General features: G+C 44.7%; 1 protein-coding gene across 1 annotated transcript in view; it reads right to left on the bottom strand.

Moving 5' to 3' along the window:
• The window catches only part of SF3A3 (splicing factor 3a subunit 3), a 28,237-nt gene extending 13,428 nt beyond the window's left edge, over positions 1-14,809 (bottom strand). Inside the window, exons 1-14 of the mRNA XM_060295264.1 lie at positions 14,601-14,809; positions 14,272-14,319; positions 12,917-12,969; positions 12,705-12,810; positions 9,068-9,140; positions 8,600-8,691; positions 7,474-7,556; positions 6,199-6,337; positions 4,851-4,919; positions 4,354-4,421; positions 4,090-4,197; positions 2,882-2,951; positions 720-884; positions 479-625 (exon numbers count right to left, since the gene is read on the bottom strand). Coding sequence (XP_060151247.1) covers positions 479-625; positions 720-884; positions 2,882-2,951; positions 4,090-4,197; positions 4,354-4,421; positions 4,851-4,919; positions 6,199-6,337; positions 7,474-7,556; positions 8,600-8,691; positions 9,068-9,140; positions 12,705-12,810; positions 12,917-12,969; positions 14,272-14,319; positions 14,601-14,696 — 1,317 coding nt within the window. The 5' untranslated portion in view covers positions 14,697-14,809. The remainder of the gene's footprint in view (positions 1-478; positions 626-719; positions 885-2,881; positions 2,952-4,089; positions 4,198-4,353; positions 4,422-4,850; positions 4,920-6,198; positions 6,338-7,473; positions 7,557-8,599; positions 8,692-9,067; positions 9,141-12,704; positions 12,811-12,916; positions 12,970-14,271; positions 14,320-14,600) is intronic.
• Positions 14,810-17,987: the final 3,178 nt, after the last annotated feature.

The raw sequence follows: 17,987 nt of genomic DNA, 5'->3' as shown, positions 1-17,987 counted from the left end.
TAAAATTTCCTTCCAAGTACTAAGAATTGAAGGCAGAAACAAAACAAGGGTGAATTCACTTACTGGAGTACCACCCAGATAATGCTTTCTCTCAAGAATAGCTTGATAAATGTCATCCTCTTCGTTTCTTTTTTTCAAGAGGCAAAGGCCCATTTAAGACCCAAAGAAGGAGGCGGTCAGCCCTTTCTTTGGTCCTGAGTACTAGCAACAGGATAGAGAAATGACCAAGGAGTCAGAAAGGCAAAACGAAAAATAAAGAGCAAGCAAGAGAAAACAGAAACGAGGTTCAAACAGCAGAGTGGTGGGCTGCCTCCAGAAACCATCTCAGGTACTACCCAAGGCTGGCACTGGTGCCAGAGGCCAAATGCCACATGCTGGACTTTAGATCCACTCCTTCTCTGATTCTCTTAGGCTCTGGGCACTAGTGATCCTCTCAGGCTGCTCCTATCCTCTTCTCTAAAAGACTCATGTTTCATGCTTCAACGTCCAGGAGAAATGGCTCTGAATTCCTTACAGCAAAATGCCGCTGGAAGGCCTTGGGACCTCGGTAGGTGTAGTTTCCACAGATCTCACAGTTATAGTTGATATTCAGGCCATGAAGCTTATACAACCAGTAAGGAATGGGCTAAAAGAAATCAGATAAAAAACAGTATTAGACTAGTGTCTGCATCTGCTTCCAAAATGGGCTATGAGGGAAAGATGGTAGTGTTGGGACTGACTTTGCCATCCCAGCCAAGGGGCAGGTTTTTGGGGTTGTAGATGATTTCGTTCTCTTCGTCTTCACTTTCGCTCTCGCTGATCTGCTCTTCCTCCTCCTCCTCTCGCTCTTCTCCGGTTCTTGCCTGCTTGCGCTGTACATTTTCATGAGTGAGATGTCGCTGTTCCTAAGTCAAGCCCATAAATGAAAAGGGAAGTCAAAGAATAGTGCAGGACAAGAAGGGAAATTTCCTATTCTGCTATAACCCTTGCTGACCCCTCACTTCCAAGGATTAGGTTTTCTTCCTTGTCGAACAAAGAGAAAGTCTTGTCTTCAAATCAGAATTCCTCATCAGCAGAGGAATAATTCTCCCCTGATCTTAAAGGAAAAAGTCAAAGGTTTTATAAAGCACTTGCCTAAGTTACTCGTCTGAGCCCACGAACTATCACAGAACAACAGAGAACAGTCTCTTCTCTTCTTTCTCTAAAATATCTCCTGAACTGGTCCTTCCTTCTCCTTCCCACTGTTATCGTCCTCACCAAGATGACAACCTTCTAACTTGCCCTGAGTCTCTCCTCATTCCAGTCCAGCTTCCACGTTGTTCCCAGATTTTTCTGCTCAAAAAAAAACAATCTAATGGTACACTTTGCTTAAAGAACTTTTATTGGCTTTCTGCTGCTTAAAGGACAAGGTTCCAATTTCCAACATAACTTTTCAAATTTCTCTGACCACTCCCCCTCCCTTACAAGGCACACCCATATACACTGGTTTCCTCATTATTTCCTTTCGTCGTATTTTACCTTCTTGCTTGCTGTTTCCTCTACCTAGAACATTTTTATCTCCCTCTTTCTACTTAGAACACTCAATCTCAAGGTATTACAGCATGTGTCACATTATACTGCAGTTATTTGTAGCCCTCAGCCGCAAAGTGGGCTTTTCGAGGGCAAGAGGCTGTGTCACATTCACTAATGTATCCAAAGATCTAGCATAATGTCTGGAAACCAACAGGTGCCAATAAATGGTGAAATAATGGTAAAAATAACATCAGTACATAACGAGAGCAACATCTAGAAACCATTTTTGGCTGGCAATGGCTGGAATTCCAAAGACAAGAGTGCCACCTCCTGGCAGGGAAAGCAAAATGCTCTCAAAGGAGGGAGAAGTAGTGGGCACACCTGTGTCAGGGGCACAAATCTGCCTCTCAGTCTTCTTCAGAGGACTGGCAACACAGACTGCTGCCCACCCTAGCACAGCGCAGGTTTACTGTGGAGAATATGAGCGCCCCCAGTATCCAATGTCTGGCTAGCCTCCTCTTATCAAAAGCAGTTGTAATAGAAGGAAACAAAAAGATGAATCTTAGTTTTATAAGCTATTACATAAGTGGTCCTCAAACAAGGGCACAATGAAAACGTCCATGGCAACTGACAGAGACATGCAGACAGCTATCTGAGCCAGAGCCACCTGCTCGCTCAAAGCACCATGTGAGCACTTGTAGAGGCAAAGGCTCAGAGTGGTTGAAAACTACACAAAGCAGACAACCAGAAAGGCCGGTCCTCCGCAGGACTCCCAGAGACACTGACCACCTTCTCTGGATGAGTGGTGCCCTTTCCTCCACCTTCTCTTCCCTGAAAGAGTCATTTCCTCCCACTTGTCCCTTCTTTCTCTCCGAGATAAGCATCGTGGCCAGGTTAGGCCTTTTTCTACCCGCAACCCCCACTTCAGCTTCTTCTTGAAAGAATATTCAGAAAGGAGCAGCTCACAGCCAGCTCTGTACCACTAACCTCCCGGCCCTAAGAAGTTTCACACAATCTTGTGAACACGTAAGGAATGCCTTTTCAGAATAAGTCACATCTGAAAAGCTACTCTTATCTGCCTTTTGGGTCACCCCTGGGTATACTCCAGAGCTCAGGCAAAGAATCTGGATACTAAGGGGAGTCTATTCTCTCTGCCTAGCCTCATGGGATTGGGCAACCTTGGGAATATCACCTAACAACAGACACCTAAGAACAGAACAGCACCTCAATAAAGAGCAAAGTACCCTGGGAGAACCCAATTTTCTGCTGAAGTAGTTTGATATGTATCTTTCCTCTTGCAATCCTAAAAAAAAAAAATCCTACAAATTCATATTTCTCTTACTTCCCCATCTTGTAGCATTTACAGCCCTCAGCAGAGTCAGTTACTCACCCCAAGAATCTCTACATATTCGTAGATCTGGGCTTCTAGGAAAGCAATGTCTTTGTTCCTCTCAGTGTCTCTGAAAATAAGAAAGAAACTGTATCACTCAAGGGTTCTTTTACCTAATGCCCTGTTCCGTATATCTGGGAACATTTATTCCATGGGTGCATTAAAAATTACAAGCATGTGAGAAATACCACGTTGTGAAAGCAAATGCTCTGTTCAGCTCAGCACTCGCTGATAGAAGTACTGAGGTTATTTCTTAGAATGCATGGAAGCTTCCCCTTTGACCTCATTCTAGAAGGTGAAAGACATATCCAGGTATTTAAATTTCCATGATTATAACATACAAAGGAAATGTGGTACAGAAGAGCAAGCTCTGGAACCAGCAGACTTGGGCCCAAATCCTGACCTTGCTCCTTAGTAACTGTGAGATAACAGACACACTCCATAACTTTTCTAAGTCCTTATCTGCAAAAAATCAGGAAAACTTTTTGGGATTGTTTTGAGAATTAGGAAAACCACATATAAGAAACACCCTGTACAGGGCTTCCCTCGTGGCGCAGTGGTTAAGAATCCACCTGTCAACACGGGGACACGGGTTCGAGCCCTGGTTCAGGAAGATCCCACATGCTGCGGAGCAACTAAGCCCGTGCGCCACAACTACTGAGCCTGCGCTCTAGAGCCAGCGAGCCACAGCTACTGAGCCCGCAGGCCTAGAGCCCGTGCTCCGCAACAAGAGAAGCCACCGCGATGAGAAGCCTGCGCACTGCAACGAAGAGTAGCCCTCGCTCACGGCAACTAGAGAAAGCCCGCGCGCAGCAACAAAGGCCCAACGCAGCCAAAAATAAATAAAAATAAAATAAACTTATTTAAAAAAAAAAAACCTGTACAAACTGTCATTAGTAAAAATGTACTTAGAAAAATAGTTTTGAACCTACTTAGTTTCTATAAGCTACAGAGGTAACAAAAGGTACCCAGGGCACAGTTTCAACTTTACAGACATCACCCACTCTCAGTCAGCTGAGTACAGACTGTCTTTGGTTTAGAATAACAATGAGAGCACGCTCTGCCATTAGCAGAGAGAAAGAGCTGACTGGCTCTAGATGGGTCAATAGTGGTGATAAAACAGGCTTTAAAATTTCTGTTGTGGTAAGAATTCTGCATGGGAATAAAAACTTTAAAGTGTCAGCAGAAGTGCGGCCCCAGCCACTCACCGCTTGGTGCCCTTTGACTTGGGATTTTTGGCAAACAGAGAGGTGTCGAGTGACTCCAGGGACTTTCCTTTGGTGCTGAATAGCCTCTGGGCTCGCTCTTCTAGGGTCCTAAGGAGACACAAGGGGCAAAGGAATTCAGGACTAGTTTATAGGCCTGCTTATCTTTGCAGTGGGGGGTGACAGAACAAGGGAATCAGAGCCACTTAGAAGATCGTGAAACACCCAGTAAATGAGACAGTTCTGATAGAAAAACCAGCCTCTTACCCGCCACACTTCAGGCCTAAAGCTAAGAGTGCAGATTTCAATCTGTCCAGACCCAGGGAGGCCAACTCCTGTATGAAAGAGACAAGTTACAATTTTTTATAAATAGACTTGGAGAAACAACAAATGCTGAAACTTCATCCTTGCAGGCTGGGGTGTGGGTGTTCCTAAAGCTGTGGCAAGACCACACATTCCACAGCCAATCTCCTAGCAGTATGCCCCAACTCTCCAAAGAGGCCTTGGGGGGTTAAGTTCATACATAACCATACTGGTAGTGTTCCATTACCTCCACTACAGCTTAAGATGGTTAGAATTTTTAGTTTATAGTTTTCAAAGAAGTTGGATACACTTTTTATTCTTTTTATCTTTCTACATTCTTTGTAGATGCTTGGACCCAAGAACTGATGTCTTATAAGTTTATCACATTAAAAACAGGAGACTGAGTGATCCCTCTGAGGAGTGAACAGGCAAGACCAGCACAGTGGATAAAGAAAACATACCTCCCAGGAGGAGAATGCAGAGAGGTCAAGATGGGCTCCGGCATGGGTCAGGGCACTGCTTGTCTCTTTCTGGAAAGAACAATATGATGTTTATTAATACCCAGGTTTAGAATGAAGGCAAGGGAGTCATCTAAAGTACAGGCACACCTCAGAGACATTGCAGGTTTAGTTCTAGACCATCACAGTAAAACGAGTATCACAATAAAGCAAGTCACACGACTTTTTTAGCTTCCCAGTGCATATAAAAGCTATGTTTATACTATACTGTAGTCTATTAAGTACACAATAGCATTATGTCTAAAAAAACAATGTGCATGTCTTAGTTAAAAAATACTTTATTGTTGGGGCTTCCCTGGTGGCGCAGTGGTTGAGAGCCCACCTGCCAATGCAGGGGACGTGGGTTCGAGCCCTGGTCCGGGAAGATCCCACATGCCACGTAGCAGCTGGGTCGTGCACCACAGCTGCTGAGCCTGTGCTCTGGAGCCTGTGAGCCACAGTGCTGAGCCCACATGCCACAACTGTGGAAGCCCGCGTGCCTGGAGCCCGTGCTCCACAACAAGAGAGGCCACTGCAATAAGAAGCCCACGCACCACAACGAAGAGTAGCTTCTGCTTGCTGCAACTAAAGAAAGCCTGCGAGCAGCAATGAAGACCCAGTGCAGCCAAAAATAAAATAAATAAAACAAATAAATTTATTAAAAAAAAGAAACTTTATTGCTAAAAAATGCTAACCGCCACCTGAGGCTTCAGTGAGTTTTGGTAGTAACAAAAATCATGGATCACAGACCACCATAACAAAATGAAAAATGGCACTAATAGATTTGCTTGACACAGGGTTGCTGCAAACCCTCCATCTGTAAAAAAATGCACCATCTGAGAAGTGCAAGAAAGCAAAGTGCAGTAAGATTAGGTGTTCGTATCAGGTGCTGGTTGGCCCCTTATACACATGTATGAATGACAACCAAATGCCTACAAGAGCAGAGCAAAAAAAAAAAACAGATTGAAAAACTCTCCCAGAGATTTCAGGAAAACTCAAGTCTGTCCCCAGGAATGAAAACATAAAGATTTCTAGCATATAATTATATCAGTTTTTGGTCAGTAGGAACCACAGAGCAGTAATGACATGGTTGGTGAAACTCCTGGGCCCAGCCAATGGCAAGTGGGCCCTGACAAATCTCTTTCAAAGTACACAGAGAAAACCCAGCATACTTGGCAGACAACATCTCATGGCCATAACTGATCTCAAGGGATCATCACCTCATGCCCTAAAGCAGAGGCTCAAGATTACAGTAAAATAATTAGTTTATGTCCCTGGCATGTCCTCCACCCACACCCCCACTGGAGCTCACCGGCCATCCAGGAAAAGTACCATTCTCCCACTTCTTCTCAAACTCATTCTGAATTTTCCCAAAAAGTTCATTCTGATCTTGGAGAGGTTTCACTCTATCTGTGTAATCCTGAAGGTACTCAAGCAGCATCTCCAGATATCTACAGAGGAGTAAATAACACAGAGACAGCAAGGTTTCTATTTTTGATATACTGTTATGTCCTGTAAAACATACTTATAATTCCAGTGAAACTAGTTTTTTCAAGTAAAAATACTACTTTAAAAAATGAGCTTACGGGCTTCCCTAGTGGCGCAGTGGTTGAGAGTCCGCCTGCCGATGCAGGGGACACGGGTTCGTGCCCCGGTCCGGGAAGATCCCACATGCCGCGGAGCGGCTGGGCCCGTGAGCCATGGCCGCTGAGCCTGCGCGTCCGGAGCCTGTGCTCCGCAACAGGAGAGGCCACAACAGTGAGAGGCCCACATACCGCCAAAAAAAAAAAAAAAAAAAAAAAAATGAGCTTACAATTGGCTTTCTCCTAATATGTCTTTTTTTTTTTAAACATTTATTTATTTGGTTGCGTCAGGTCTTAGTTGCGGCAGGCAGTCTCCTTAGTTGTGGCTCGCTGGCTCCTTAGTTGCAGCTGGCAGCCTCCTTAGTTGCGGCATGCGTGTGGGATCTAGTTCCCGGATCAGAGATCGAACTTGGGCCCCCTGCTTTGGGAGCACGGAGTCTTAACCACTGCACCACCAGGGAAATCCCTCTCCTAATATGTCATCTTGATTCTGACCTTTCCTATTTTCTTTCATCCTCATGATACAATTCCAAATACTAAAGTCTTAACTCACATTAAAAGATTTTAGGTAAAAAGAAAATGAGAAAAAGAGAGGAAGGTAGAGTACAGATTACTAACCAGGGGAATAACAACACAAACAAAACTTAAATCTATACATCAGACCCAGGCACTTAACTTCAATCACAATCTGAGAAAGTCTAATTTTTTCCCATTCAACTCCAAAGACACAGAGCCACCTGGATGGGAGACTTCCTTCTACAATGAGACAACATTAAGAACAGTATGGGTCTAAGATCGCGGATGTGCCCATAGACACACATTCTTCCAGAGCCAGAGTATTATGGTTTTGAAACCATGTCATTCAAAATTCCTATCCTCCAATAAACCTGGAAGTCATTCATATATGCCTTTCATGCAACAAAATTCAAAACTGCCCTCAAACCTTCTCATTAAACAATCTTCTAGTTAAATCCAGTAGAGGCCTAGAAACTAGTAATGGCTACCTCTTATACTCTGCATTCTTCCTTTCTTTAGGAATGTCAAACAACTGGTCAAAGATTGACAGGTAAGTGATATAATCCAGCTTCTGGAAAGGGAAAAGAAATGACAAGAGATTCAGTTAGGTGTTTGCACCAAGTTGCAATATAATCTCCAATAAATGAGATTAACAAGGCCCAGCTCACTTTAGTCTCCCCCCCCCCCCCAATATTTAATTCCTGCACTGAGTGTTAATTCCACTGGACTGAGCAGAATATGATACACAATTAACTCTGTGAAATAAAGATCAAGTCAATAAACTATAAGCTAAAAGAAACATCTGTTGAACATTAGCATTGGGTTGGCCAAAAAGTTCATTCAGTTAGTGAATATGTTTTTCAATAAAGTTCTTCGTGAAAATGAAAAATGTCTTTTATATTTACTTAAAACCAAATGAACTTTTTGGCCTACCCAATATATACAGGGCACCTGTTTAAAGACTGACACCCACTACATCCTAAAATAAGGTCCCAGAAGGTGCCATTTGTTCACTCATTCAATCACTTACTGAATATCTTTGGACCAAGTACATGGATACAGATGAGAACAAGACAGATGCAGGACTGTACTCATGGAGCTTAAAGTTTAGTCACAACTTTTGAGACATGTCCTCACAACTCCAAGAGAAATTTCATCATGTATTTCCTTGTGACCCTGAGACTGTCACATTAAACCTCAGCTCTTATGGTAAGTTATTTTCTAATACCTTTTTAAAGCTATTAAATAGCCCTACTGGCAGAGATTATGTTTTTGTATCTTTCATGTACCTACTACTCTGTGTGCCTAACACAGAAGCTTGATGTGTACTTGTGAGTTTAAAAATTTTTTTTATTTTTACAAAAGCAAAATAAGCTTGTTGTATTAATAAAACAAAATTTATTGATAAGTAAAATATGCTTATTGTATTGACTGTAGAAACCTGACTTTCACTTTGAAAAGTGTTTCATTCCAAGAAAGCACATCACCTCTTTAATACTAACATAACGGTTCCAGAACACAAGGAAGACACTCTAATTCAGGTCTAGTAGCCCCAGCCCAGTGTCCTGACTCACCCCTAGAATCAGAGCCACTCTCCCCTCTCCTGGGCCTTACCTCAGAGGCCTTCAGGTTAATGTATTTGAGGTAACAGTCGTGGAGATCAAGGTAACGACCATATCCCTCTTCATCTGTGAACTCCACCAAATCTGAAGGAATCAGATGTCAAGATTCAGATACTAAAGACCACTTTCTTGGACTTGGCTTTTCAAGTGGACTGCATTGTTTCATAATGCAGCCCTTCACCCAAATATCCTCCCTCTAGTCACAAAGTGAACAGACCTCGCTTTTCCAGGCGAGTGAATTTAAGCTGGGCTAGCACAAAATGACTATTTTGTCCAAGGCCGATTCAGGATGACAATCTAGTCCAGACTTTTCTCTAGTCTAGCAAAGAGGAAATCAGTAAGGGAACCTGGCTATAAATTTCTCTGGGGCCATTTTCCAGGGCTCTGAGGGCAAATCTGAACTCTGGTCATTAACCTGTACTTCTGCTAGTGCTGGATAGAAACATTAAACGCTACTTACTTTGTGCCTCTTCACTTGGATTCTCTCGAGCCTTCAGGAGCTCCTCAAATTCCACTGACATTGGCACACAGATCTGATGGGAAAAAGAGGAGAAGCTCAGGTAGCTTTTTCAGCATAGAAGCTGCAATATCACAGAATGGACTATATAGAAAGTTGGATTTCTAACACTATATTTGGCCTGATTTTTCATTAGGAGCTTTCTTCTGTTTTCTAATTACCTTGCTTTTTCCTTTTCCTTTTTGCATTGTTTAACTAAAAATTGCTGAAATAACACATGCTCACAAAAACTCAAATAACACAAAAAGACAAAATGAAAAAAAATCAAGGTTCAGGGCTTCCCTGGTGGCGCAGTGGTTAGGAATCCACCTGCCAATGCAAGAGACATGGGTTCGAGCCCTGGTCCAGGAAGATCCCACATGCTGCGGAACTAAGCCTGTGCGCCACAACTACTGAGCCTGCGCTCTAGAGCCCGTGTGCCACAACTACTGAGCCCATACGCCACAACTTACTGAAGCCTGCGCACCTAGAGCCCAAGCTCCCAACAAGAGAAGCCACCACAATGAGAAGCCTGCACACCACAACGAAGAGTAGCCCCCGCTCGCCGCAACCAGAGTAAAGCCCACATGCAGCAATGAAGACCCAACGCAGCCAAAAATAAAATAAAATAAAACAAGTAAATTTATATGTATATTAAAAAAAATCAAGGTTCCCTTGGACTTCCCTGGTGGCATAGTGGATAAGATTCCATGCTCCCAATGCAGGGGGCCTGGGTTCAATCCCTGGTCAGGGAACTAGATCCCACATGTGTGCCGCAACTAAGAGTTCGCATGCCTCAACTAAGGAGTCTGTGTGTCGCAACTAAGGAGCCCACATGACGCAACTAAGACACCTGGTGCAACCAAATTAATAAATATTAAAAAAAAAAAGCAAGGTTCCCCTTTAATAATTCTCCTGGGAATAGCTAACCACTGTCAACAGACCTTTTTCATTTTTTAAATTTTTTATAAATTTATTCATTTATTTAATTTTTGGCTGCATTTGGTCTTTGCTGCTGCATGTGGGTTTTCTCTAGCTGCTGAGAGCAGGGGCTACTGTGTTGCGGTGCATGGGCTTCTCATTGCGGTGGCTTCTCTTGTTGCAGAGCACAGGCTCTAGGCGCACGGGCTTCAGTAGTTGTGGCACATGGGCTTCAGTAGTTGTGGCTCACGGGCTCTAGAGCGCACGCTCAGTAGTTGTGGCACAGGGACTTAGCTGCTCCGCGGCATGTGGGATCTCCCCGGACCAGGGCTCGAATCCGTGTCCCCTGCATTGGCAAGTGGTTCTTAACCACTGCGGCACCACGGAAACCCAACAGACTTTTAAATGTCAGTCATTCCCAAACTCTGCTGCACATTAGAATCACCTGGGAGAGTGCTAAAAAATCCTAACACACTTGATACCAAATTTAATCAGAAGTGGTGGGGAGGTATCAGTACTTTTTAAACACTTCCAGATTCAAATGCATAGCAAAATTTGGAAACCACTGCTCTAGGTATTTAAATATATATATTTGTGCAAGCACATACAGGCAAGTGCAAGATTATTATTTTGTTTCTTACATAATTAGACTTAGTTTTTTTTCCCTTAGTATATCTTAGGCATTCTTCCAATCATTTATTTAACCATTTATTCCTCATCACCTTTCTCTCTGGGCTGGGATAAGGTTAACACACCAGAATGGTACTTGTGCCTTCTCTCTCGGTTACCAAAAGACTTAATACTCTACCTTCCAAAGGGGATGAGGAGACATAGGTAGGTGTGTGAGTCCATTCATGTACCTCCACTTAACTTTAATAAATAGCCTCTCCTGTCTGGTATTTTCAGTCTCTTCATTTTTCCATCTGCTCCTTGAAGTATGTATGCCTTCCCTATTTTCCTTGTGATCCTCCTGCTTCTCCTCTCCTTTTTTCTGCCAGTCTTTCAAATGCATACTAAACACTCCACACTACTGTAACCTCATTATCTATTTGTGCCTCTGTGACCAGATTTCCACTCCCACTTCTTCAACAGAGTAGCAACCCTGGCAGTTACCAATCAACAACAGCTGAGGGGCTTCCCTGGTGGTGCAATGGTTAAGAATCCGCCTGCCAATGCAGGGGACACGGGTTCGAGCCCTGGTCTGGGAAGATCCCACATGCCGCGGAGCAGCTAAGCCCGTGTGCCACAACTACTGTCTAGAGCCCACGTGCCACAACTACTGGGGCCCGTGCACCTAGAGCCCATGCTCTGCAGCAAGAGAGGCCACCCCAATGAGAGGCCGGCGCACTGCAAGGAGGAGTAGCCCCCACTCGCCGCAGCTAGAGAGACCCCACGCACAGCAAAGAAGACCCAACACAGCCAAAAATAAATAAATAAAAATAAATTTAAAAGACCTATGTAGTAAAAAAACAAACAAACAAACAAACAAACAACAGCTGATCCCAGTAACTTCCTTTGTGAAACTCATTGGCTGAGCTTCAGTAAGACATTACCTGGAGCTGCCATTTGACCTGTGATGGATGGCTTCCCAGGCTCCTTTTCAGTTAAGTACCTTATTAAGAGTGTGCCCCAAGGCACACAGAAGCGGACAGTCTCCCTTCACACTGTCTCTCCCTCCCAGAACTCTATGATCCATGGCTTCAACCATCAAGTACATGCGGTAATTCTCAAGCCCCAGTCACCTCTTTTCAACTGCTCATGGGACACTTCTACCTACATATAACATCACCTGAATATCCACATACATAAAAATTCATTTCCACTACAAGTGGGTTACCTCTTTCTTCCTTATTTCTATCAAGGGAACAACTTTTTAGTTACAGTCATAAAAGCTCAGAGTAATCACTGACCTATCTCTCTCCACTTCTCCTACAGCCATGCCTTGCTCCCCCTTCCCCCAGAATTCCTTTGGTCAGCTGTGTAAGATGCTTAATGGATTCTTCAATAACTGAGATGGAATCCCTGCTCCTTATCATTTTACAATATAGTGGGGCAGACGTTCATTGTCATAAAATATGACAGAATCATAAAGATAGGAAAGATTAATTGGGGGAGTAAAGTAGACTAGGAAGGAATTTTCATGAAAGAGTAGGCCTCTGGACTTAATCATGAAGGTGTAATGATCACTGGAAGCGAGTAAAGCCTTTTTGTGTTAGTTGGATCCTCTAGGTAGCAGATTTTAAGACAGAGTTAGGAGCGCAAGTGGCTTATTGGGTGGGTATTATCCATTAAAGATAAAAAGGAGAGAGGAGGATTGGGCAGGGAGAGCCCAGACCATGATGAAGATAGGACAAAATCTTGACCAACCCAATGAGGAACTCTGGAGCAAAGATTACTCACTAGAAGAGTCTGACAATGGGCAGAAATAACCAGGCCATGGTACCCACACTGTGCTCAGTCACTGGTTGGGGGCTGCCCAGGAAGAGAGTGGCCTTAGCTTAAAGCTGAGGGAGATCCTGAAAGCACTGGAGTTGCAGGATGTCATCTAACTTCGCTGCTTGCAGCTAACTGGCGAGTTCTGTTTTGAAGGGACACCTGAGTGGCAATCTCCACTTTCCTTACACCCTTCCTTTGTATGCTCTTTGGACAGGTTTGGAGAAAATACTTTCTGAGGTCATACCTCATTTGGGTGCTTCCGGTGGAATTCCTTTATTTGTTTGAGTCTATTATAGAATTCAGCAAATTCATTGGGTCCGGAAATGGCATTGAGCTCCTCCTTTCGTAACCTGCAATTTCAGAAAAAAAAACAGAGAACACGGAACACAAACTTAGTCCTTTAACCATGGCTCCTCAAAAGCAATAATTCCTGGATTGGCTGTGACTGTCACTTACCCATCCTTATCATCATACAAATCCCTCAGGTTCCCACTGACTTCCATATACCTCTGAAAGGCAAACACAAACCCATCAGGACGAAGCAATCTGTACAACTTAGACCCAAGCAACCAACAAAGGCTCTCTTGTCAAAGCCCAGGGAAACCTCAAGAGATATGGTGGTAAAAGTTCCTGTTCTTTCTGGTACCTTTAACAGACAGCACTGGTTCCTAGTTACTTTTTAAAACAGGTCATTTTGAAGATTAAGTGATGTGATTTGAGGGGTGGCAGAAAGTTCCTATATTTAACTTTCCCTAGAAGTGTCATAAAAGAGAGCCATTGTCACCCTTTGGTAAACAGCAGTTCCCACCTAAGACACTCAAAGATAAAAGGGCGGTCCAAGATGATTTTCACTACTTCAAAAGGCTTGACTGAGGAGTACACAGACTAAATAAAACATCACACAGTTTCTTTTGGATTCGAACTCAGGATGGTATGAGTGTGTAGTCCCTTCTCCAAAACTTTTGGGACCAGATTTGTTTCAGAATTTGGAATTTTTAAGTTCAGGAAGGTACTGCATGCAATATCCCTAGTGGAATCTGGAACACATGTTAATAGTTCTGCAGTGAAACTTACACATTACTTATTAAATGTGATAAAGACCATAAAAAGCCTCCCATCTGTTCAGATCAAGTCAGATTTTTGCCACTAAACAATTACCAGAACAAACAAATAAAAAATCTTTTGTTTTCAGAGCATTTCAGATTTGGGAATTTAGATAAGGGATTAGGGGCTTGTAATATTAATTATCTCCCCCAAATTAGAAACTCTGTGATTAGGTCTTTTATTCTTTTCTAAACAGATTTCAAACATGCAAGAGTAGAGAGCATGGTATAACGAACCTCCATTTACCTACCACTTAGCTTTAACATAAAAACGTATCAGTATGTTGACTTTAATTACTTTTCTAAAAGTAAGAAATTGAACTATTACTAGGAAAATGCAGTGTGGTAGGCAAAAAGTACTTCAAATGCTTCAATACAGTGTTCTGGGAGGAAAACAGTAATACACAGCATTCTCTTTTGGGGAGAAGGGAGAGTACCTTCTAAGCCCGAATGGTTGACTCCTGGTAACTACTCAGTGCACATCCATGGGATACAGAATGCTCTAAGGGGCATCTTTCCAAGTAATTAAGAATGAATAAGAGTTCCCCATGCACAGACGCGAGCAAGGGTGGTTAAGCACCCTTTGGCAGGCATACAAACCCTCGACTGGCCAACCCGGTTACCTTTGTCCAGGGCTCCAGGTGACCCCCCCGCCCCCTTCTTCCAGCCCATCGCGACCCAAAGAGAAGTGGACAGCGGGGCACTCACATCTTGCATGGCCCGTGTGCGGTGGTCAGAATTGATCTGGTCCCGGAGCTGAAGAAAGGCAAACGGTGACACAGGACACCGTTAGTCGGAGTTCTGGAGTTGGAAAGGCCGCCCAAGGGCGGGGCTTATCCGCTCAGGTCTTAGTGGCCCAAGCAGAGAGGCCTCTGGGCGCTGGGCCCGGGGGAAGGTTACCTAGGCCAGAGCTCGGGTAGGGAGCCCCGGGAAGGGGCGGGCGCGGGGCAGGTCTGAGGACCGAAGAAAACTCTCAGAGGTTGAACTCGGGCATGGGGCCCAGCCTCAGGGGTGGCCCCTGCCCAGGCCCCACTCACCGTGGACTTCTTAGTGAGCATCTCTTTAGCCATGACGTCCATGAGCCGTTCCTTCTCCTCGTGATAGCGCCGCTGCTGCTCCAGAATCGTCTCCATCTTCCTTCCTCCGCCGCCGCCTCAAATCAAGCTAGAACACCGACACTGCCGGAAACAACTCCTGCTGCCTTGCGCGCCCGCGTCCCTAAGCGGCGCGTCCGGCGTCACCTAAGTTCCGCGGCTGCCGGAAGTTCTTCGGGGACTCGAGGAAAAGTGAGCACCGCAGGAGACCCAGTCAGTGCTATGGAGACGGCTGCAGTGCCCCTGCTGGCCGGGGGTGTGTGGCGCGATGCCGAACGATTTACAGGTGCCTCTAGGGGGCATACAGAAATCCACCAGCCTGGCAGTAAGGAATCTGACCTGGCTTCCTCGGCCGCGTGCCCGGGCGGGTAGGGACCTGGACTGAGTAGTTGAAGAGCATGGATGAGAGCTGGGGAACCGGAACTTGTGTCTCCGGCTCTCAGTGTGACCTGTGACAACGTTTTTTCCTTCTCGAGACATCGGTGTCCTTGTCAGTAAAATGGGGATGATAGCGGGTTTCTTTTCTTCTTCCCTCCTTCCCTCCTTCCCTCTCTCTTTTTCTTTTTTGATACATGGAAGCAACCTAATTGTCTATCAGCAGGGGACTGGTTAAATAAAATATGGTACATTCAAGCAGTAAAATGCTATACAGCTATAAAAAAAATGAAGCAAGTCTATATGTCCACTTCTAGGTGGAGAAATGAAAACGTATGTCCGTGTGTTCAGACGTTCATAGCACCATTATTCATTATCAAGAAAAACAGGGCGTAACCCCCAAAAGCCATTAACTGGTAAAGGTACGAACCAAATGTGGTGTACCCATACGATGGAATGTTATTCAGCAATAAAGGAATGTTACAGTATGGATGAACCATGAAAACATCATGCTAAGTGAAAGAAGCCAGACATAAAGAACGACATTAGTGTCTGTCGGGATGGCAAATCTAAAGACACAGAAAGTAGATGAGCGGTTGCCTGCTGCTGAAGGTGAGACCGGAAGTAACTGCAAAAGACGCAAGAAATCTTTTGGAGGTGATAGATATGTTCTAAAATTGGATTGTGGTGATAGTGGCACAAATCTATTAAATTTGCTGAAATTAATTGAACCGTACACTCAAATTGGGTGAATTTTATGGTATGTAACTCATACCTCTATAAAACTGTTTAAAAAATCTGTATGAACTCAAATGGAAATATGGCCACACAGAGTGAAAAAAGCTAGAGGCACAACAGTGTATATAAAAATAAATACACAAAGAGATTATTTCTGGAAGGATATCCAAGTAACAGTAAACCATTGTTGTTTATGAGGAGACAGACTGGAAGATCTGGTATGGTAGGGACGTTTTTCTTTGTATATGTCCAAAGTACAGCATGAAAAATTTTTCATAACATATACATGCATTACTTTTTTAATTTAAAAACTTTTCATTTAAAACTAAAAATGAAAATACATATTTGCACATGCTTGCTTAACAAAAAAGAACTAGGAGGTTATAATCTAACAAGGAGGGCTTCTCTGGTGGCGCAGTGGTTGAGAGTCCGCCTGCCGATGCAGGGGACATGGGTTCATGCCCCGGTCCGGGAAGATCCCACACGCCGGGAGTGGCTGGGCCCCTGAGCCATGGCAGCTGAGCCTGCGCGTCCGGAGCCTGTGCTCCGCAGTGGGAGAGGCCACAACAGTGAGAGGCCCGCGTACGGCAAAAAAATAAAAAAACAAGGGGTTATTAGTGATTTACCTTCCCTTTTTGGAATTCTCCAACTTTTCTACAATAAGCATGAATTGCTTTTTGTTTTTTAAAGTTTGAAAAATAACAGAGATAATGACTTTTGTCCTGCCTGCTCATGGGGTGTTGTGAGGGTCATATTTATGTCTAAAAATTTAAGCAAGACCTCAACCTTAGGGAGAGGACCCCTGGACACAACTCCTCCCCAGAAGTTTTTCCTGCACCTCTAGGAAAGAGGTAAGAAATTTCTTTTCTGGATTGCGGAGACAGCGCGTGTATCTTTTGCGGGGTAGGGTGGGTGGTGGGTAAAGGTTTGGGATCTACTGTATTTCATCGAATATGAGACAATGTTAAAGCCACCATTATTTTACGGTCGACTAAGAAAGAAAGAACAAAAATTGTCAACTAAACTATGTCACACTTGATTAGACGCTGCGTCTGGGTTTCTGAGATGTTAAATCTGAAAGATGTTTATCCTGAAATCAATGACACATTGTTGTACTTGCACATCCCTTTCCTCTTTGGCGGGTGGACCACCTAAGCACCATTCACCTGATGCCTTCCTTCCCCGAAAACCTTCTCCTTCCCCATTCTTTCAAACCAGTCACCAAGTCCTGTCTTTTCCATTCCTGCTGCCACCTGTCTCATTATCTCTCACCTGAACCACTGCACTAGCCTCCTAGTCAGTCTGCTCATCTTACCCCTCCAATCCATTATTCACGCTGCAGCGGAGTGATCATCTCACACCCCTGCTTAAACATTTCCACGGGCTGCTTTACCCGCAGGGTGAGATCTGGTTGACTTGGCATTCGGCGTTTCATGACCTGGCCGCTGCCTGACGTTTTAGTCTCTTGGCACTTCCTCCGAATGAAATTACTTGCTGCTTCCCCAAAGCACACCATATGTTTTTTCAGGCCTCCAGGCCTTTGCACTAGTTGTTTTCTATGCTTGGACTACTCTTCCTCAGCAGGTATTTATTGAACATGTAGTAAGTGCCTGAAGCTGAGAGTGGAGGGGTGAGCAAGGCAGGCGTGAGCCCAATCCTCAGAGGCTGGTGGAAGAAAGAGACAAAAAATGTCGACAGACAATCATTAATTATAAGCACACATGGTGGGCATTCGTAAAGGTTTGTAGAAAATGTCAACCGCGGCTTCAGAAAGTTTAGGATTCGAATTGGGCCGGGGAGGCAGTGTGGATCCACCTATGTGACTTTGGGGAACGAACGAGTGGAGTCTCCACCTCCGTGAAATGGAAAAACGCCCGCCCCATAGGATTTCTGGGAGGATTTCTTTTGAGATACATATAATCACGCGGTTCTGCCGGACTGGAGGGCCCCTCCCGCAAAGGGCGCCGAGGGTCCGCCCGCCCCGCGCGCGGGCCCCCACCCGGGAAGGCCGCTGGCGGTACGTGAGCGCCTCAGCCTGCGCCGCAGCCAGCGCGCACGAGTCGGGCTCCGACGGTCTGGACCGCGGAGCCCAGACCGCAGGCCGCCGAGAGAGCAGGGGCAGGGGCGTCGGACGCCGGGAGAGGGGAGCAGCGCTCCGCCCCATCTCCCCATTTTGGGGGATAGCCCCCCTCGCTCATTCCCGCCCCCGCCCTTGAA

The sequence above is a fragment of the Globicephala melas genome, chromosome 1 (genome assembly GCF_963455315.2).
Source record: "Globicephala melas chromosome 1, mGloMel1.2, whole genome shotgun sequence".
Taxonomy (NCBI): domain Eukaryota; kingdom Metazoa; phylum Chordata; class Mammalia; order Artiodactyla; family Delphinidae; genus Globicephala; species Globicephala melas.
This window is presented reverse-complemented; position numbering and strand designations above follow the sequence as displayed.